Below are 21,761 nucleotides of genomic sequence, written 5' to 3'. Positions count from 1 at the left end.
TGTGTTATGATGTCTAGCACCCAGGCATCCTGGTCTAGAGAAGCCCAAGCGTCCCTGAAGAGTGTGAGACGCCCGCCCACTTTTGTCACTGTCGGGCAAAGCCCCTGACAGTCATGCAGAGGGTTTATCCTCTCCTTTATTGGCAGGCTTCTTGTGAAAAGAGCCAAATTTTGACTTTTGTGTCTTGCCTCTAGAGGGCTGAAACCTTCCCCTGAAAGACTGTCCTCGAAAGGACGCACCACCTCTAGGGGAGGGCCGAAAGGACGGCTTAAAAGCAGAAAATCTGGACGTCTGCTTTGCTGAGGAGGCCGGCAGGAATGTACTTTTGCCGCCTGTGGCCTGTTTTATAATCTCCTCTAATTCGGTACCAAAGAGTACCTTTCCTTTGAAGGCTAATGTTTCCAGAGCCTTCTTGGACTCATTGTCTGCTTCCCAGGCTTTAAGCCAAAGCACTCTCCTGGCATTAATGGAGACTGTGGACACTCGGGTTGCCATTTTAATAGCTTCCTCCTCTGCTTCAACTGCATATTCTGCTGCTGCCTTAATCTTTTCTGCAAGCAGTAATGCACCCGGGTCAGCCTGCAGCATGGTGCATAATTCACCAGCCCACTCTATCATGGCCTTAGACACCCAGGCTGAAGCAATAAGGGGTCGTAAGGTAAACCCTACCCCTTCAAAGATAGCCTTGAGGTTTCCCTCCAGCTTTTTATCCACAGAATCTTTAAAAGCTGCACCGCCCTGTACTGGTAATACAGTAGCCTTGGACAAACGTGCCACTGAAGCGTCCACAACTGGGACCCTTTCCCAGAGCTCCGCATGAGACTCTGGCATGGGGTACAGATTTAGGAATCGTTTTGGCATCTGAAGCCTCTTATCAGGAGTTTTCCAAGCCCCTTCTAACAATTCCTGTAACCCCTCATCTGAAGGAAAAGTAACAGCCTCCTTCCGCTGTCGCTTAAAAACACCTTTAACAGGAGTCTTATCCTCCACAGTCAGCTTTAAAGCCTGCTTCACAGCTACAATGAGATCCTCTATACCAGCAGCAGAGTTCTCTTCCAAATCATCACCCTGATCCCAGGGGATGTCAGTATACTCTCCTTCCTCTTCATCTACCACAGTAGTTAAAGCATAAGACCTTCTAGGGGTCCCTGCCACATTTTCATCCATTTTGTCCAGCATTTCACTGAACCTGTTAATCCCTTTTGCAGTATCCTGCATCACCTGGATAAGTGCAGGATCTGCCTGGGTAAGAGGCAAGGAGCCAGACGACTGCTGAGATGATGGCATAGGTCTCTGTGATTCTACCAGCCCATCACTCTGCCTGTCCAAAAGCTGCACCAAAGCGTTTACTGACCTGCCTAGGGCCCTGGCCCACGCAGGTTCCATATGCTCTGCCCTATGGGGATCACTGCCCATGGGTCTCACATCAGCGCAAGTAATACATAAGCCCCCCTTGGCCATCTGCTCAGGGACAAACTTTTGTGTGCAAACATTGCACGCGCTCAGTGCATTAAGGGCTCCCTCCCCCAAAACCACAGCCTGATGCTCAGACATGATGCAAGTGATAAATGTATATCTATCAGTATACACAGTGCAAACAATGTACAAGCGTTTATACAGAGGCAATGCACCCAATCACTTATCTGTCTGTTGGTTTCAACTGCGGGGAAGTGATGCCCAGGAAATCCAAGTCACTCTGCCAGGATCAGTAAGCCAGCTCAGCTCCGCTGCAAGCGTTCTGAAAGGCGCCAAAGTCAGAGTGAAGGAAGAGACCACAGGTCCCTGCTGCTGCGGGGTCCGTGACCTTTTGGCGCCAACCACCCCCAGCAAGCCGCTCCTTAGGTAGGATTTCCTAGTTCCAGTGTCTCCCCCTCAAATGGGGATCACTTGGAACATGCCTGTCACAACGCTGCTGTCCTCTCATCTAGGAGCTCAGCGTGTAAGCTCCGCATAAAATGGCCGCCGCCATCACGGAGCGCCTGTCCCCCATGATCCCCACCTAAACGTGGAGCCGGTTTCAGGGTACTCCGGAGCCCAGGCAGCCTTTTAGAAAAGGCTATAAGCGCTGCACAGGGGGACCAGACAGTGTCTCCCTTGTGCACAGTGAGCTGACAGGACGCGCTTCTGTCAGCTCCTGCTGCGCAAGCAGTGTGAGGATTCACTATGAGAATCCTCACACTGTGCCTACCTAGCTAGGGTAAAAGTTAATAAAATAATAAAAATCCCCTAACTACTCTAATTCTTCGGCTGCTCCTGCAGCCCTTTAGAATAGCACCCACTCCAGTGGGCACCTAACACGAACTGAAGAGTCCAGGGATGCAGTAGGGGAGGAGCCTACCCTCTAAAGCTTTAGGATAGGTGCCTGGCTCCTTCGGACCCTCCTACATCCCAGTGTTGAGCTGTGTCACCAGGACCATTGAAAGAGAAATGCAGTTAACCTTGCAATCTGATCTGGAGCACAGAAAAATATACCTCACTAGATTGCCCAAATCCCTTCAGAACTTGGAAGCCAAACAGTGAAGGGCCAAGAAAGTACCCAGGTGTGGAGAACTCCGGGTGTGGTATAAATAGGTTCTGTGTTCCAAAAAGCCACTGCATAGGAAACACCTACTGCGTGAGAAAATTGCTGTCCTTTAGTATTTGCACTATTGCTATAGGGGTAACCAATCCCATAATTACTTTTGAAACAATACATTTAAGTTGTCATTGTATATGGGATCAAAACCATTCATTTCACCTACAGTATGGTCACATTGCATAAAATATCAATGATGACAAGGTGTTGTGCGATAATTTCAAATTAACGTATGATTTACACAGAGGAGGGCTATTTCAGCCAATCACACAACATTTTATATTTACTTACTCCTTGTAATAGCTCTTGTTACTCATTTTAGATCTATATAAAAGTTAAGTTTTAAATTAATTCCATTTAATACATACTGTATCAAGAGTGCACCCACAAAGAGTTTTTTTTTGTGTTTGGTTTGCTTCTTTGCAAACAAATCTGTATATTATTTAAAGGTGTCAATAATGAATCTGTAGCATACCACTGATATGGAATGTAGTCATTTACAATGTCGACATTCATAATATTCACATCACAATGTCAACATTTATAAAATAAGTCATTGAGCATGGCAACATATTCACAATGTTCTTGGCTGAAGCAGCAGTGCTGATTTAGAATCCGAATATATTGTTGTCAAGTGTATCAATGATGCACAAGGAATTATTTTCTATTACCAAAACTCCATAATGTACCACATACATTATGACCAAGAATAAATACATAACAATAAGACAATCATAACAGCATAAAAACAAAATTATAACAGTGTAACACATACATATGTTTGTGAGGTATGGGTTTCCAGATTCCCAGTGCTTCCTGCCTTTTAACTAAACAAGAGTGGAATTTAGTTGGTTAACTGCTTGTGGAAAAAAGCTATTACTATACTGGATAGTTTTTTCGAGCAGTTATCTATACCATCTACCAGATGGTAAAAAATGAATTAGCTCAAAGGCAAGGTAGGCATGATAATTATTGATAACCCCGCCCACTTCCTCATTCTTGCCACATTAAATATCCTTAACTGAAAGAATATTTGACCCTATGATTTTCTCCACTGTACTAACCACTCTTTGTAGCCTCCTCCTATTCTGAGTGATCGTTGAGCTAATCCACACCATGATTGTGGTTTAGAGAACAGACTGAACAATTGCATTGTAGAAGGTGATCAAGAGTTTCTGTGGCAGTTTAAACTTCCAAATTTGGAAGAATAGTTTCTGCTGAGCTTTCTTCACAATGGCATCCACGTTGGACATCCACATCATATTTTGGAAGATTGTAGAACCCCCAAAAATCTGAAGGACTCCATCACCGACACCACATTACCTTCCATGATGGGAGGAGACAATGTCGGCGCATACTTCCTAAAATCAAATCATCTTGTGGTTTTATCTGCAAATTTAAGATTATTTACTAGTCAATAGCTCTAAGGAGCACCCATGCTAATAGTCTATACATGCATAGAGTTATGCTTGGTACACACTATGCAATATATTGCTCATTTAGCCGGCGAAAAGAGCACATAGGCCATAAGGCATCTATTCATGAGTACATACATTCGGTGAACATTGATTTACTGTACACAGCAGAGCCAGTGCAGAAATATATTGCGGATACATCAGTACAGCTGGCTGGGTTTATGCATAACGCCATTATTCAGCTGACGGTATAGTCAACAATCATATCACAACTGAGTCGGCTCCTTTAAAATCCTTTCCAGTTTTGCTGTCTGGCCAGATAAAATGACCAGCAGATTAATAAGTGTACATAGATTACCAATTGATTATTCAGTCACCAGATCCATGGGCCAGCAGACAATTTCCAGGAATGTACCCAGCGTTTCACTGGCACATCTCTCTTTAATGTCATATATATTTAAAACATTAAAAAAAATAAGATTACTCACCATCATCATTCAAAAATAGCTTGTTAAACCTCAACCCACTAGGTTCTTTCCCCACATATCTGTGCACATATTCCGTGCTCAGGTCATTTACTGCAATGGCATACTTCAGGGGCTTCACGCATGACTGCAGGCAGAATGGGACCTTGGTATCACCCACAGAATGCCTAGATGAAAATAAAGACTTTTTTTTAGAAGCCAAAATGTTGGATGTTCAGAGTGAAGAGAAAGGTCACATTATATATTCATATCAATCTATACATATATTTGTATATACATATACACACACACAGACAGACTGAAGTGCCAAAAGTCATTAGACAGCAGTGTGTAAAAGGTAGGTGGTGCGATCGTACTGTGACATCTGGGAGAAACGCTTCAAAGTGCAATACAGTTTTATTTAAAAAATAAATAAATAAAAAAACTCTATTAAAAATATAAAAAACAATTGCTCTTGTCTTGTCTTGTTTAAGTCACGAATCACCCATTCAGCATCTTCACGCGTGTCTGTGATGTCCTGCAGCACCGTCTTTCCTTCCGAACACAGTAACATTGGCGGAAGTTTCTCACATCCTGCATGGCTGACCAGTGAACAGTTCAATATTGAGTCTCCTCACCTCACAGACACTCAAGGAGATGCTGATGGTGAGCGGGTATACAGGATTTAAATCCTGTGATACATCAATGGGGCTAGACGGAAGTGCATGCACTATAAAGGAAGAGGGGATGGGGATAAACCAGTGCACTGGTGTTTTGAGTTTATAAGAAGTAAGGTGTAGTGTGTTTGAATCCACAATATAGTCAGGATACAGATACAAGTAAAAAAACTTGTTTTGATTAGAGATGTGGAGGTGCTCCCTAGAGAGTGAACATAGGGTATTTTAAAGAGAAGAAGGAAAAAGACTCTCTTTTTGGTCGGGGCACTCTTTATACAAAATTTGTTTTTTTTTTTTTTTTTGGAATAATGAAAAGAAGGTTAATAGAATGATAGTTTAGGGGTGACACGGCGGGTCCTCAAATATGCAAGGGTTATAAGGTTATAGTAACACAATTATGGTATGTTCAGGGACTTCCTCTGATGTGTAATGAAAATTTAATTAGATAAAATTTAGCTTTTAATTAGAATATCTTTAAAATGAACACTAGACATGGACACACAAACAAGTAACATAAAGAGGTTGTGAAAAAGAGTTTTTTATACTTATTACCCCAGAGTTTCCGAATATCTATGGGATAAGATCCCTCTGATATAGTTTACAGAGGATGCGCTCTCTCTTACAATGGAAAGCACACACTGGGAACAATCACGTATACAAATCCTGTGTTAGGAAAGAAAATGCTGTGGCTGTAATGTCTGCTGTAACTATGAGACATTCAATACATAGTTGTTGTTAGGACTACTAATGTTGCAATTTCCAAGCAATTATATTCATTTAAGTTGCATACATTAGTATCACTAACAGTACTAGCAATTAACGTGTGCGTGTTTGCACTGATAGTCCAATTTAATTAGGGATGATCAGGTTAATCAGATAGAGAAACTAGGTCTCCCTGAATGTTACTGGTCGTGCTCTACCATACCAGTTGCCACTTGTATACAGTGGACCTTTGAAGGTATTGTGGGAAGTCAACCTAAATTCCCTGTAGATCCCCTTTGAGGTGGCTGCTGCCCAGCTATATATACCTGTAACAATTTGAGGGGTGCAATGATTTCCTGCAGTGGGGTCACCCCCTCTGTGTACTCACACGGCCCAGGTTTTGTTAGCTTCCGTCAGCATGTTTTCATGTTGAGGGGCTTTTTTAGGTATTGCGGGTGAGCGGACCTCAAAATTTGGCCTAGGGGTCTGGGAGGGATGGAGGGAGGGTGGCTGCTACCCAGCTACATATACCTACAACAGTATTCTGGGACTCATGGGTTTCATTCAGAGTGGTCACCCCCTCTGTGTACTTGAATGGCCCAGATTTCTGTCGGCTTCCACTAGTGTCACTTGACGCTAAGGGGCCTTAAGGTATAGCGGGTGAGCGGACCCCCCAATTTGTTGGCATAAGAAATAAAAGAAGAAGGGGGAAGAAAAAGGGTTAAGTGAAGGATTGTGTACAGACAGGCAGGTAGCCTCAAATTGTAGATGTCATATAGTTATTCAGTTTTACCCAAGATGTTAGATAGACAAAAAGGAATCGTACCTGAGTTGGCAGAGTATGGCCATTCACTGCCAGTCAGGTGCTTCCAGGGTTACAGGTGAAATTACTGCACAGCTCCTCTCCACCGACGCGTTTCGACAGGTAAACTGTCTTTCTCAAGGCTGGAGAGAAGTTGTGCCTAGTGCTGGTATTTATGGCAATGGCTTAATGGTGTGGGACCCTCCCACTAAGGGGGAGGAAGTCCCACCGGAAGTGTCATGGTTGTATAGAGATTTAGTCTACACAGCTCGAATAACATAAACAGAAGGTCTTATTCTGGACTTCATTGGTTTTATTTAAACACCCCTATGGTTAAAGACTCTGCCAACTCAGGTACGATTCCTTTTTGTCTATCTAACATCTTGGGTCCAGGTTGCACCCTGCACACCTTTTATGTTCTATCTGCAATAAAAACTTTGAAATAAGAGAGAACGTTCTCTTTCCCTTTTTTTTCGATACTTGGGAATGGTTGGAGGAATTCCGCTATCACCATCTAGCAAAACCTGTGGGATCCAAAAAGATACCTTTATACGATTGGAAAAGTGATCGTACATGTGAGTACGGTACGAATTCACCTTTTCTTACTTCGATACCTATAAAGATGTATTGACACCTAAAGAAACCTTGATGTGCTTTTACACCCATTACTCCATGTGAGTGCGGGTACGATATTTATTTGAGAAAATCCTGCTTATTTGGGCTAACCCCCCCTTTTTTCTTTGATCCTATATACATACATTCCTAATCTATGTATGTCTATGTTTCTATTTTATTTTTTATGAGCTACTATTGAAGCAAACAAGAAACCAGCGCCCATCATACATTGGTTCTTTTCTTTCTCTGCAACTCCGTCGATAAGAGGTATCTGGTGAACCTCCTTCTTCCAGTGTACGGCTGCAGGATTCTGGCTTTGCGCCTTGGGACAATTTCACTTTTTCCTTGTATAAAATTGTCTGTTTTCACCTGATTTCAGTCCTAGGCTGCAGCCATGTTTGCTCATCGACTTAACTGACAGAATTTGTTGAATAATGTTTTTTCGGTACTTATGTATTATCTGGGCTCCCATGTTAAATGCACCCCATTTTTTCATACCCCTACTATCCAACTACGGATGGAGTTGATTTTATATAGTGTGGCGAGCGCAGCGAGCCACCGTGCCCGAAGCATGGCGAGCGCAGCGAGCCCCGCGAGGGGACGCGGTCTCATAAGAAAAACGGGAGCCCAGATATTACATAAGTACCGTTTTTTCACTTGATAACAAAGAACCTATTGAGATAATTGATGATACTCTTGAGAACATTATGTCCAAACTGGAAAAACTTCTCTTAAAAGAGAACCAAATCTGGTGGGAAGTAGTGTCTCTCGAGAAATATTTATCTGCTAAATTAGTCCCAAAAGGATTAAAAATTACAAAAAATGCTTCACTTAACAATATGTCCGACATTTGTAAAAAAAAGGTGGGACCAGACTTTAACAACATGTTCACTCTCCTTAATGGAGATTATTGTCCTGGAGAGAAAAAGGGAAAAAGACAAGCTTGAAGAAGACATCAAAAAACTTGAACCCCTATTAACTCCATTCCAAACTCAGAAAGAGTATAAAGATTTAGAGGACAATATAAGGAACAAAATTAAAAAGAGTGAGGCAGAGATTTCCTTACGTAAACAGAGGAAATTTCAGAGGGACCATAGGATTGCTTTGGAAGAACAGGAGAGTAATATGAAGGAGAGACCCGGTCCAGAGTCGTCGGTCATACCTCCGGTAATTCCACAGCAAAACACGCCCCTCAATAGAAACAGGTTCAAAAGCATAAACAACAATAAGACCAAAAATAAAAATACCAGATTGTATTCTGAAGCAGTTAAAAATAACTATGGAAATCCCAATAGTAATATTAGAAATGCGAATTCGATGCAATCACAAGGTGGTCAAAGAAGGGACAGATTCCATCCAGATCAGGGTATAATACTCCCTACCAACCAAAAAGAAGGGCATATAATAAACCTGCCTCAGATTGGGAAAATAGGATGAATCAATCAGTATATCCGAAAAGGAATGAGAATCCCAGATCACATACTACCTATGATGACAGACGGTTTGAGCCAACCAACGATTATCCTAGGACATATAATAGATATACTCCCCTAGAAAACCATCGGGAGAGTTTTTTATCCAGGGGACCAATACCCAGACGGAATGTATAACCCAAAACAAGATTAGAAAAAGGGGTAAAAGAGGGGGCAAACGAAAACGTACCCGACCTAAAACAAATAGAATACCCCATAATCCCCCCCAAACAGATGGAGAAAGTGGTACTAAGATATTTAATCTAAGTTCCCATACATTGACTTTAGAGGAAATGTCAGTACTAGAAAAAGGGTTGAAGTACTGTCCAAGCAACCAAATAAACTTTTTCGATTTATATATCGACGTAGAGAAATTTATAAGGAAGTTATCCTTAAAAAAGTTCTTTCTTACAAAAGATACAGATGACACTGAAGCTCAAGCACCCACTCCATTCAAAAAGAAATCTACTTTTAATCCCAGCCATGTTAAAGGCTGTTTTATCAACACCTTCCAAAAAATTGTGAATGATGAGATACGTTCCCTTAAAGACAATCTCCCAGCCCACAAGCATAACTTATCCTTTAAAGAAAGCAATGCTTTAAAAGATCTCGAAGACAACACCGAGATCATTATTAAACCCGCCGATAAAGGTGGGGGGGTGGTGGTCTTAGACAGAGCCAAATATATGGAGGAGGTGTTTAGACAACTAAGAGATGGAAAAACCTACAAGAAATTGAGGTCTGATCCTTCTCAAAAGGTACTAAAAAAATCTAAAAACCCTCATTTCCACGTACAATGAAATGGGAACCCTGTCTAAAGAGGTAGCTGACTTTCTAATAAAAGAGGATTATTCCGTACCGGTAATCTACTTGTTACCGAAAGTTCACAAAAGCCTCAGAGCCCCCAGGTCGCCCCATCATTGCAGGGACCAATTCTATAACATCCAATTTGTCGTTTTTTATCGATCACCATTTACAGCCTTTTGTGGTAAATAATAAGTCGTATTTGAAAGACACTAAAGACATACTAAACAAAATCAAAGAGGTAAAATGGGAAGAAAGTTATTTTCTTGTGACAGCTGACGTCACGTCTCTGTACACAATCATTGATCATAAGCATGGCATTGAAGCCATTAAAGAGACATTAACAACGACAGATATGGACATCAATCTCCAGACATTCATTTTAGAGGGCATCAATTTTATCTTATGCAACAACTATTTTAATTTTGATGGCTCCTTTTATAACCAAGAGGTTGGTACCGCTATGGGGACCAGGTTCGCCCCCAGTTATGCCACACATTCATGGCACGCTGGGAGGATAAGATGGTATGGAGCGGCCATGATTGGGAGGCGAACCTGGTCCGTTGGTGGCGGTACATCGATGATGTACTTTTTATTTGGAATGGCGAAGAATCCATTTTAAATGATTTTTGTATTTTTTTAAATTCCAATTCTCTTAACATTCATTTATCTTTTAATATCAGCAAGGTTACTGTTAACTTCTTAGACTTGAAAATTTATGTGGAGAATAACACATTGGAGACCTCTGTTTTTATAAAACCTTCTGATTCCAATACTTTTATTGATCCAAAGAGCAACCACTTAAAGCGAACGTACCTAAAAGCCAATTCATACGCTTAAAAAGAAATTGCTCGAAACAAGAATCATTTGAAGATAGTACTAAGGTCATGAAACATAAATTTTTACAAAAAGGTTATAAAAATCAATTACTAGACAGTGCTCTAGATGATGTGTCAAAACTCCAGAGAGAAGACTTGTTGACCTCAAAAGAAGTAACAGTACAAGAAGGTTCAGATTTGAATGTACCCATTATTCTGCAGTACTCGAGTCATCATAAGTATGTAGAAAAGATCTTTCATAAGAACTGGAACCTCCTTTTGAAAGACCCTGTCCTCACAAACATCTTGCCAAACAGACCCCGGTTCATCTACCGGAGGGCTCCTACAGTGAAGGATGAGGTAGTGTCCAGTTCATTCACCAGTAGAGCCATAGGTGGCCAGATTAAAAGCCATGGCTTTCATAGGTGTGGGGACTGCCCCATGTGTAAATCGTGCAAAACAACTGATAAGAAAACCACCAATCTCATTTTAAACCATCATAATTTTAGGATCAAACCATTTTTAACTTGCAACTCTAAATATGCAATATATGCCATCATGTGCGCATGCAATAAAGTATATATAGGCAAAACCACGAGGGCATTAAAAACACGTTGGTCCGAACATATCCGGAACATTAAAAAGGCACATATGGACCACCCTTTCTCCATGCACTTCAAAACCCACCATAATAGTTCTCCTAATGGGATTGTGGGTTTTTAGGGCTTAGAATTAATAAAGGAGAATTGGAGACATAACAATAGAGATATCCAATTAGCACAAAAGGAAATGAGGTGGATATATGATTTAAATACCCTTTCACCTCATGGCCTAAATTCTGACTTTGAATTGAAGTGGTTCCTATAGATTACGTGTGTGTTTTTTTACTATGTCTTTTATTGTTACTTTTTTATTGTTACAAGCACTTTAAGCACGATTTGCCCCTGATGTATTGTTAATCCTGGATTTTTATTCATATTTTTTTGTATTGGTATTCTTATGTATTTTTAGAGATATTCGTTTTTGTAATAGTAATGGTATTTTTAATATGGCTTTATTTTTATCAATTTTCTACACTATGGTTTTAGCTATTCCCATTATAAATACATTGGGAAACCCTAGAAAGCGTTTTGAGAAGGCACTGGCACCTTATTTCTATATAAATTAAGCACTGGCACTTTAATTCCATTTCGGAATTCACTTCCGCCATTAAATTCATATTCCCGATAGGCGGAAGTGACATATGCGTTCCATGTGCGGGTCACCGCCCGGACATATGAGCGCAACCACGTCACTGTACAGCCAGCCGGCGGAAGTGACGCTAGACGCATAGAGCGCGCGTCACCCACACCCAGCGGCGGAAGTGACGTTCCGCTTAAACGCCGGAGCTCACCTTGTTGTCAGGGGCATAAGAGAAGTGGCGGAAGTGACGCATGCGTTTCAGATGCGTGTCACCCGCCGCTTCCGGTTGCCGGATATATGCATTTATACACATTTATAACCCAGCCATCAATGCCTACACCTTCTTTAACCATAGGGGTGTTTAAATAAAACCAATGAAGTCCAGAATAAGACCTTCTGTTTATGTTATTCGAGCTGTGTAGACTAAATCTCTATACAACCATGACACTTCCGGTGGGACTTCCTCCCCCTTAGTGGGAGGGTCCCACACCATTAAGCCATTGCCATAAATACCAGCACTAGGCACAACTTCTCTCCAGAAAAAAATTATTGGATCACCCTCGGGCGCAGCAGCTTGTGGGTCTCAAAACACTTATTGAGGAGTCACCACTCCTCCAAACAAGGATACACAATACAAATTTATAAGTGGAAACCCTCTAGCGCTAAGACATGAACATTAGTACTTTCCTTTGCTGGTGTGGATACTCCTATATAGACCGGTGTATGGTATAGATCGTCCTTGTAGGATGATTCTCATAGATGTTTATAGTCCATGTAAGAGATGAAATAAAAATAAGGACATCAGTAATCCAACCTATATGGTTTGTTCTACACCCGTGCAGATAGATGGAGACTGTGAAGTATTTCTTCTTCCACCCAGCAGGAAAGGGACAGACAGGTGTAATCTATAAGATTAATCTTGCGTACCCAGACTCACATAAAGATGTGGCCGGTCATACACATCAAGGTATCTTTAAATCTCTAGTGCGTACCCAACTCACAATTATGGAGTATGGTATCCTCACGTAAAGGTATCTTTTAGCCAAGTAGATAAACAAATTTATGCCAAAGGGGTGCGTACCCCAACTCACTGGTGGAGATGCTGTGGTAATCACATCAAGGTATCTTTCAAGCCACTCGATAGATGAACCAAAAAAGGTACTTTAATAACTTCCACATCCAGAAGTACACAATATGGAATAAAATCAAGACAGAGTAATCACTGTGACTGCCGTATACAATGGAACAATGGTGCAAGCTTGAAGTCTACAACCTGGGAGGTCTTCCGGACGATCCAGCCAGGGAGTAGGTCAGTCAGAGTTCCAGGGTCCAGCAGTCATCCAGGGATCACTTTCCTCTAGGTACACACGACGCGTTTCAATCCACTCTGGGATCTTTTTCAAGTGTATAGAGGATGGAATTGGATGGGTTTATATACCCCCAAACAGGAAGTAACAGGACTTCCTGTTTCCTGTGGTTCGCAAATATTTTGACAAAAGTATACATGTATTTCACATACAAAAATGTGTTTACATTAGTACATCCAATATCATAAGCCCCTGGTCAGTTATCCCTATAAAAAAGCCTTGTATAAGTAGGCAGCGTTTGTGTAAAAAAACATTAGTGGAAAGCCGCGATACCGGAAGTGCGGTGCGTTCCACTGCACCCACTTCCGCGTATCACGCGGCCGGAAGCCTGTTTGCCGCGCTGTTAGAGCCGGCAGCGTCAGCGCTCAATACTGTATTAAAGCGCGACGGCACACTGATGATGTGTGCGTTCCAAAGTGCCAGAAAATGGGCTGAATATGCGGTCCAGCAGCCCGGCAACTAGGAAATGTGCGCGATTGTCTATACCTGGCACTTCCTTATAAAATGTGCGTTTATGCAGACCAAATATTATATTATAAATAGGCAGTTAAAACTACTGGTTAAAAATCATTTGTTAAAATAATTTTTATTTTATATTTTAAAAAAAATTTAATTTAAAAACTATTCGGGAGAAGTGACCATGGGCTGTACATAAGATACATAAATTACACATATACATCATAAAAACATAATAAAATTTATAATGCGTTGGTGTAAATTCATTTGTTTCTTCCAGAGATGGTATACTATGAAGAAAAAAGACATATCTCAGAATAAAAAATACATTTCATTAGCACACTAAAAATCATAAAAACCACTTTAATTCAAAGTCACTATTGTGGCCACCCGGAGACATTGTGTTGAATTTGAAGATATATTCCATCTCAGCTTTTGCTAATTTACTTGCCACGTCTTTATCTCTTAAATCCGCATTAACAGTTTTTAACCCAAAGAAACCTGATATATAGGTGGGGGAACAATTATGTGCAGTTTTAAAATGGGCGGAAGGCAAGAGAAGGGGTGGTTGACTGCGCTAAATGGTGGAGGATTGTATGGTATAAATAGTGGATGGTAAATTACATTAACATAAACATATAGGTCAGGTGTGTGGTAAAAAGTTTAGACAATTTATTAATTCACATAGAAATAAAAAATGGGGGTAAATTAAAACAAACAGTAAAATAGATAAAAATGACACTGATAATAATAGTCACCCTCAGATGATATGGGACAGTTCAGTCCGAAAGGGCGGTCTTGGGTTTTCAGAAATTGTAGGATTGGATGAATATGTCCACACCTGAAGATGTCGAAATTTTCCGCTGGAATTGTAACAAAGTGAGGGGCCAGTTCACTTTGTAGTAGAAATTTTGTAAACCATGGTGGATGGTACCCAGAGATGGTAAACGTGGTACTTGGGGGAACACTGGACCTCTATGGACCCAACCGGGCTTGTTAAGGGGGTGGCGTGCCTCCAGATGAACCGAAGCCTCGGATGGGGATATGGGTATCCCAAATGTTCCACTCGCTGAGATGTTATAAATGATGAAAGCAAGGTACTCTGGGAGTATAATCTCCTGATGAAGAGGTGTGGGATCCAAACCATAAGACCGTTGAAATCAGATTTTTGAGGGGTAATCAGGTCATAAAATGGGCGGACAATGCATGTGTTTCCACTCCTTTTTTTATATTGCGCACATGCTCGGCAATACGGACTTTTAATGCCCTAGAAGTGCGGCCGATATAAAACTTGTTGCATGTGCATCTGATAGCATATACCACATTTTGGCTATTGCAGGTGATGAAATCACAAATTTTTGCCTCTTTACCATTTATCAAGATCTCAGTGGTTTTATTTTTTTCCCCTTTTATGTGTCTACACGGTAAACATAAGCCGCATCTATAAAAGCCCATTCATCTGATCCTCCCAGGCCGAACTGGAGGTTTTAATTGACTGGATGTTAGTTTATTTTTCAGATTTGGTGCTTTTCTATAAATGCAGACCGGTTTCTCAGGAATCAAATTTTTCAATATGGGATCCTTGTGTAACACAGGCCAATGTTTTTTAATGGATTTTTCAATTTCCCTGTGTCTAGGGTTATACCCTGTTACGAATGCAAATTCAAATTTATTATCTTTAGTTTTTTGTGTTTTGTTTTTAGCTGTCATAAGGGTACTCCGATCTATATCTTTAACATTCTGAATAGTGGTTTCCAATAAATTCGGTTCATATCCACAGGCTAGAAACCTCTCTTGCATCTCTTTGGTTTGTACATCTAAGATCTCTGATTCTGCACAATTTCTTTTGAGCCTCTTAAATTGGCCGCTTGGTATAGATTTTAACCAGTTGTTATGATGACAACTGGTTGCCTGTATATAAGAACCTGAATCGGTGGGCTTCATAAAGTTCTTGGTGTAAATACAGTTATGTTTGATATATACTGTAATGTCAAGGAAATTTATAGTTTCCTGACTTCTTTCAAAGCATAAATTAATATTTTTATCATTACTATTTAATGACGCACAGAAGAGATCCAGGTCGACGTCACTTCCACGCCAAATGAAGAAGATGTCATCTATGTATCTGACGTAGGACACGAGGAAAAATAAACTAACATCCAGTCAATTAAAACCTCCAGTTCGGCCTGGGAGGATCAGATCAATGGGCTTTTATAGATGCGGCTTATGTTTACCGTGTAGACACATAAAAGGGGAAAAAAATAAAACCACTGAGATCTTGATAAATGGTAAAGAGGCAAAAATTTGTGATTTCATCACCTGCAATAGCCAAAATGTGGTATATGCTATCAGATGCACATGCAACAAGTTTTATATCGGCCGCACTTCTAGGGCATTAAAAGTCTGTATTGCCGAGCATGTGCGCAATATAAAAAAAGGAGTGGAAACACATGCATTGTCCGCCCATTTTAAAACTGCACATAATTGTTCCCCCACCTATATATCAGGTTTCTTTGGGTTAAAAACTGTTAATGCGGATTTAAGAGATAAAGACGTGGCAAGTAAATTAGCAAAAGCTGAGATGGAATATATCTTCAAATTCAACACAATGTCTCCGGGTGGCCACAATAGTGACTTTGAATTAAAGTGTTTTTTATGATTTTTAGTGTGCTAATGAAATGTATTTTTTATTCTGAGATATGTCTTTTTTCTTCATAGTATACCATCTCTGGAAGAAACAAATGAATTTACACCAACGCATTATAAATTTTATTATGTTTTTATGATGTATATGTGTAATTTATGTATCTTATGTACAGCCCATGGTCACTTCTCCCGAATAGTTTTTAAATTAAATTTTTTTTAAAATATAAAATAAAAATTATTTTAACAAATGATTTTAACCAGTAGTTTTAACTGCCTATTTATAATATAATATTTGGTCTGCATAAACGCACATTTTATAAGGAAGTGCCAGGTATAGACAATCGCGCACATTTCCTAGTTGCCGGGCTGCTAGACCGCATATTCAGCCCATTTTCTGGCACTTTGGAACGCACACATCAGTGTGCCGTCGCGCTTTAATACAGTATTGAGCACTGACGCTGCCGGCTCTAACAGCGCGGCAAACAGGCTTCCGGCCGCGTGATACGCGGAAGTGGGTGCAGTGGAACGCACCGCACTTCCGGTATCGCGGCTTTCCACTAACGTTTTTTTACACAAACGCTGCCTACTTATACAAGGCTTTTTTATAGGGATAACTGACCAGGGGCTTATGATATTGGATGTACTAATGTAAACACATTTTTGTATGTGAAATACATGTATACTTTTGTCAAAATATTTGCGAACCACAGGAAACAGGAAGTCCTGTTACTTCCTGTTTGGGGGTATATAAACCCATCCAATTCCATCCTCTATACACTTGAAAAAGATCCCAGAGTGGATTGAAACGCGTCGTGTGTACCTAGAGGAAAGTGATCCCTGGATGACTGCTGGACCCTGGAACTCTGACTGACCTACTCCCTGGCTGGATCATCCGGAAGACCTCCCAGGTTGTAGACTTCAAGCTTGCTCCATTGTTCCATTGTATACGGCAGTCACAGTGATTACTCTGTCTTGATTTTATTCCATATTGTGTACTTCTGGATGTGGAAGTTATTAAAGTACCTTTTTTGGTTCATCTATCAAGTGGCTTGAAAGATACCTTGATGTGATTACCACAGCATCTCCACCAGTGAGTTGGGGTACGCACCCCTTTGGCATAAATTTGTTTATCTACTTGGCTAAAAGATACCTTTACGTGAGGATACCATACATAATTGTGAGTTGGGTACGTACTAGAGATTAAAAGATACCTTGATGTGTATGACCGGCCACATCTTTATGTGAGTCTGGGTACGCAAGATTAATCTTATAGATTACACCTGTCTGTCCCTTTCCTGCTGGGTGGAAGAAGAAATACTTCACAGTCTCCATCTATCTGCACGGGTGTAGAACAAACCATATAGGTTGGATTACTGATGTCCTTATTTTTATTTCATCTCTTACATGGACTATAAACATCTATGAGAATCATCCTACAAGGACGATCTATACCATACACCGGTCTATATAGGAGTATCCACACCAGCAAAGGAAAGTACTAATGTTCATGTCTTAGCGCTAGAGGGTTTCCACGTATAAATTTGTATTGTGTACAACTTCTCTCCAGCCTTGAGAAAGACAGTTTACCTGTCGAAACGCGTCGGTGGAGAGGAGCTGTGCAGTAATTTCACCTGTAACCCTGGAAGCACCTGACTGGAAGTGAATTGCCATACTCTGCCAACTCAGGTACGATTCCTTTTTGTCTATCTAACATCTTGGGTCCAGGTTGCACCCTGCACACCTTTTATGTTCTGTGGGATCCAAACAGATACCTTTATACGATTGGAAAAGTGATCGTACATGTGAGTACGGTACAAATTCACCTTTTCTTACGTCGATACCTATAAAGATGTATTGACACCTAAAGATACCTTGATGTGCTTTTACACCCATTACTCCATGTGAGTGCGGGTACAATATTTATTTGAGAAAATCCTGCTTATTTGGGCTAACCCCCCCTTTTTTCTTTGATCCTATATACATACATTCCTAATCTATGTATGTCTATGTTTCTATTTTATTTTTTATGAGCTACTATTGAAGCAAACAAGAAACCAGCGCCCATCATACATTGGTTCTTTTCTTTCTCTGCAACTCCGTCGATAAGAGGTATTTGGTGAACCTCCTTCTTCCAGTGTACGGCTGCAGGATTCTGGCTTTGCGCCTTGGGACGATTTCACTTTTTCCTTGTATAAAATCACTCATGACTAGTCCAACAGCGCCCATCCCTTCAAAAGGGTTTCTGAGTCCAACCACCACTGAAGGGACAGATGAGTCTCCGGAGACAAAACCAGACACTCCTGTCTTAAAGACATTGGATCACCAGACCAACTCCTGAGAATGTTCCATTGAAACCTCCTGGAGTGTAAACGAGCAGTGGTAGCAGATATACCAACATGGCCCGGGACTTAGACAAGCGAGCAGCTGCTGCATCCACCACAGGAACTTTTTCCCAAATATTAACATGCTCCTCAGGCAAGGGGTAAAGATTCTCAAATCTCCTGGTAACAACCATTTTATCAGATGGCTTCCCCAATAAGCTCTAACTATATATTTAAGCTTTTGCTCTAATTGACCCCGGTCTGCGAAAGACCCTCATCATTCTCAATCTTCAATGTATGGTGCACAGCCATAGTCAAATCCTCCACTCCCGGTGCCGAGTTATCAACTTCCTCCTTTTTTACCCAGGAATCATCGTCATGTAAAATCCGCTCCTCAGCAGAGTCAGGCTTCAGGAGGGAATGAGGAAAAGATCGAAGCTTAACGTCAGTGATCCTGGGATCCTTAAAAAATTGTTTCATATAGGAACTCATCTTACTCACGCCCTGTGCAGTATGCTGCATAACCTGCAATAAGGCAGGATCCCCTTGTTGGAGGGAAGGGGGAACTCAAAGAAGACTAAATTGAGGGAAGTAGGACCAGGGAACTACAGAGATCCTCATGCTGCTTAGTCAAAATGTGGGTACTTGTTTCCTAGCACGGCGCCCGTCAGGTCCCATCGCATACCATAACTTAAGGTATGCGATGGGACCCGATCAGACCCGACCAACCCGATTTTCGGGCTTTAAAAACGTTTCCCGTACAATTAAAAAATCGGTCGCATTGCACGCCATTATAATGGCATGCGATGTGACGCGACCGACCCGATTTTTATATTGGACCCAATGTTAAATGCCCCCCAGACCCGATTTTTAGTTGTATACCCACCCTGATGGTAAATTATTATGTGAAATGCACCCCCATTGTTAACGCAATGCCACGGTCAACGTCAACCCGAAGCGTGGCGAGCGCAGCAAGTCAGCGAGGGGCGGCGGTGCACGTCCTCCGACCTTTTCATACCCCACTATCCACGTTGGCGTGGAGTTGATTTTATAGTGTGGTGAGCGCAGCGAGCTACCGAGGCTGAAGCGTGGCGAGCCCCGCGAGGGTATGCGTAATACGTGTGAAGTAATGCGTGTCCCCTCGTGGGGCTTGCTGTGCTCGCCACGCCTCGGGCTCTCGCTGCGCTCGCCACACTATATAAGATCAACTCCACACCGACGTGGATAGTGGGGTTATGAAAAGGTCACAGGACGCGTACTGCTGCGCTCGCCGCGCTTCGGGTTGGCGTTGATCGTGGCGTGGCGTTAACAATTGGGGGGGCATTTGACAAAGTAATTACCCATCAGGGTGGGTATACAATTATAAATCGGGTCTGTGGGGGCATTTAACATTGTAATCAGCCATGAGGGTGGCTGTACAGTTAAAAATCTGGTCGCATCGCATGGGATTTGGTCGCATGCGTTGCGATCAACCCGATTCATATTGATGTGAAATAAAAAAAAAAAAAACTCCTTTAACTCTCAGCAGTGTTCGTCAGTGCTCTCTTTTTCAATTGTATTCCTTAGTGCTATTTCAGTCCATATGAACTGAACACATGTAATGTGGAACACATCTATTAGAAATACATTAAAAAAAAAAAAATTCCACGAGAGAACGGGAATATCAACGGGTCGTTCATTTCTTTGAGCCCCGCCAAACATTCCCCCTCCCTCTATACATACTATACATACCCCTTATTATACCAACCCCCCCCATACTTTATAAAATTTTGTTACCGTCTTTATTGAAATGTGAATATATTTCTCGTGCTCTATAGTGGTATTTACTAATCCTATCCATTTACTGATATCTGGGCCTTCTTTGGCCATCCAGGATCTCGCTATGATGACCTTCGCAATTGAACAAAGATTTAGAGCATTTTGTCTTATTTCCAAAGTAGTACCCTCTTTCGGCCAAATACCCAGTAAACAGCTGCTCGGCTGTACACTCTGATATGGGATTCCCAGGTCCACCAATATATCCCTGACCTTTAGCCAGAAGGTTTGCACCTCCTTACACTGCCAAAGCAGATGAAAAAAGGAGCATCCCGTTTCCCTACATTTTTCACAGCTATACGTTGTGTTCCCTGAGAATTTACTCAATTTCACGGGAGTAATATAGGTCCTGTGTAAGATATTTATTTGGACCTGCTGGACTCTAATGGAATTAGTCGCACCCCTTACCGATGCCAAGGCCAACTTCTACTCCGCGTCACCAATTTCTGGGATATCTATCCTCCATTTAGTTCTTAACTCTGGGAGGTCATTCTCTTGGTTATAATTTAACAGATATTTATAAATTTTAGAGACCTTCTGCTCCCCACTAATCTTACTGATAAATTTTTTAACAGGTGTTTCGGTAATATTTTGTGGATTTTCAACCCCAATATATTGGAAGAGGGCACTTCTCATCTGTAAATATCTATAGAATATTGTCTTGATTATCCCGAATTCCCCCTGAAGTTGTATAAAGGATTTTAATACGTTATTTTCATACATCTGTCCCACCGTGTTGATGCCGTAGTTCTTCCAGATTCTATCCCCTTGCTCTGTTTTCAATTTTTCCAGATGTTTAGAGGAAAACAAGTGCGTGTCTGGGTCAAGTCCTTCATAATTGGTGACTCTACCCACACGTTTCCATACTTTTATTGCCTGCACCATGATCGGTGGTGTCCCCCTACCGCACCCCGCCGCCAAGACTACTTGGAGCGGAGTCCGCCCGGGGGCAGCCGCTCCAACCAGATCCCACAGACCTGGTGGCTCTTCCCCCACCCTGATCCAGTTACTGATATGGGCTAACTGAGATGCCAAGTAATAAAGCCTAAAACTTTACATTGCCAGCCCCCCACGATCTGGCTCTCTTATCAGGGTGTCATTTTTAATTCTCGCGCGTTTATTTCTCCATATAAAAGATGTAGTTATGCTATTAATTTTCCTGAATGTATCTTCACCTATGTATATCGGGGATTGTTGTACAATGTATAGAAACTTGGGTAGAATCACCATTTTTATAAGATTTATACGCCCCATTAAAGTTAATGGTAGCTTCATCCAGCATTTGCACTTACTTTTAATTTCCTCTATCAAAGGAGTTATATTATCGATATAAAAGTTTTTGGGGTCCTTGGATATAACAATCCCTAGATATTTAAATTTTCTCGAAATTGGAAGAGGGCTATCCACCCCAGCTTCACCCCGGCCTCCTCCTTCCACGATCAATAGATGGGATTTATTCCAATTTACTGTGAGGCCGGAGAACTGCCCAAACTCTCTGAGTAAGGCTATCACTTTTGGCAGATCCCTATGATAGTTTACTACTCCGACCAGCAGATCATCTGCATACAAGGAAACTATATTATAGTTCTTTATCCTTATATTCCCATCTATCCCTAATGCCTCTCTTATC

At 41.4% G+C, this 21,761-nt stretch overlaps 1 protein-coding gene across 3 annotated transcripts in view; it reads right to left on the bottom strand.

The window, feature by feature from the left end:
* The window catches only part of GLS (glutaminase), a 380,288-nt gene that overhangs the window by 219,288 nt on the left and 139,239 nt on the right, over positions 1-21,761 (bottom strand). For 2 of the 3 annotated variants that reach the window (XM_083153555.1, XM_083153554.1), the window contains exon 6: positions 4,479-4,642. In XM_083153555.1, coding sequence (XP_083009681.1) covers positions 4,479-4,642 — 164 coding nt within the window. Of the gene's footprint in view, positions 1-4,478; positions 4,643-21,761 lie in introns of those variants that run through there. The other variant, XM_083153556.1, reaches the window with a different exon arrangement.

This window comes from Crinia signifera, chromosome 7 (assembly GCF_055691185.1).
Source record: "Crinia signifera chromosome 7, ASM5569118v1, whole genome shotgun sequence".
NCBI lineage: Eukaryota > Metazoa > Chordata > Amphibia > Anura > Myobatrachidae > Crinia > Crinia signifera.
This window is presented reverse-complemented; position numbering and strand designations above follow the sequence as displayed.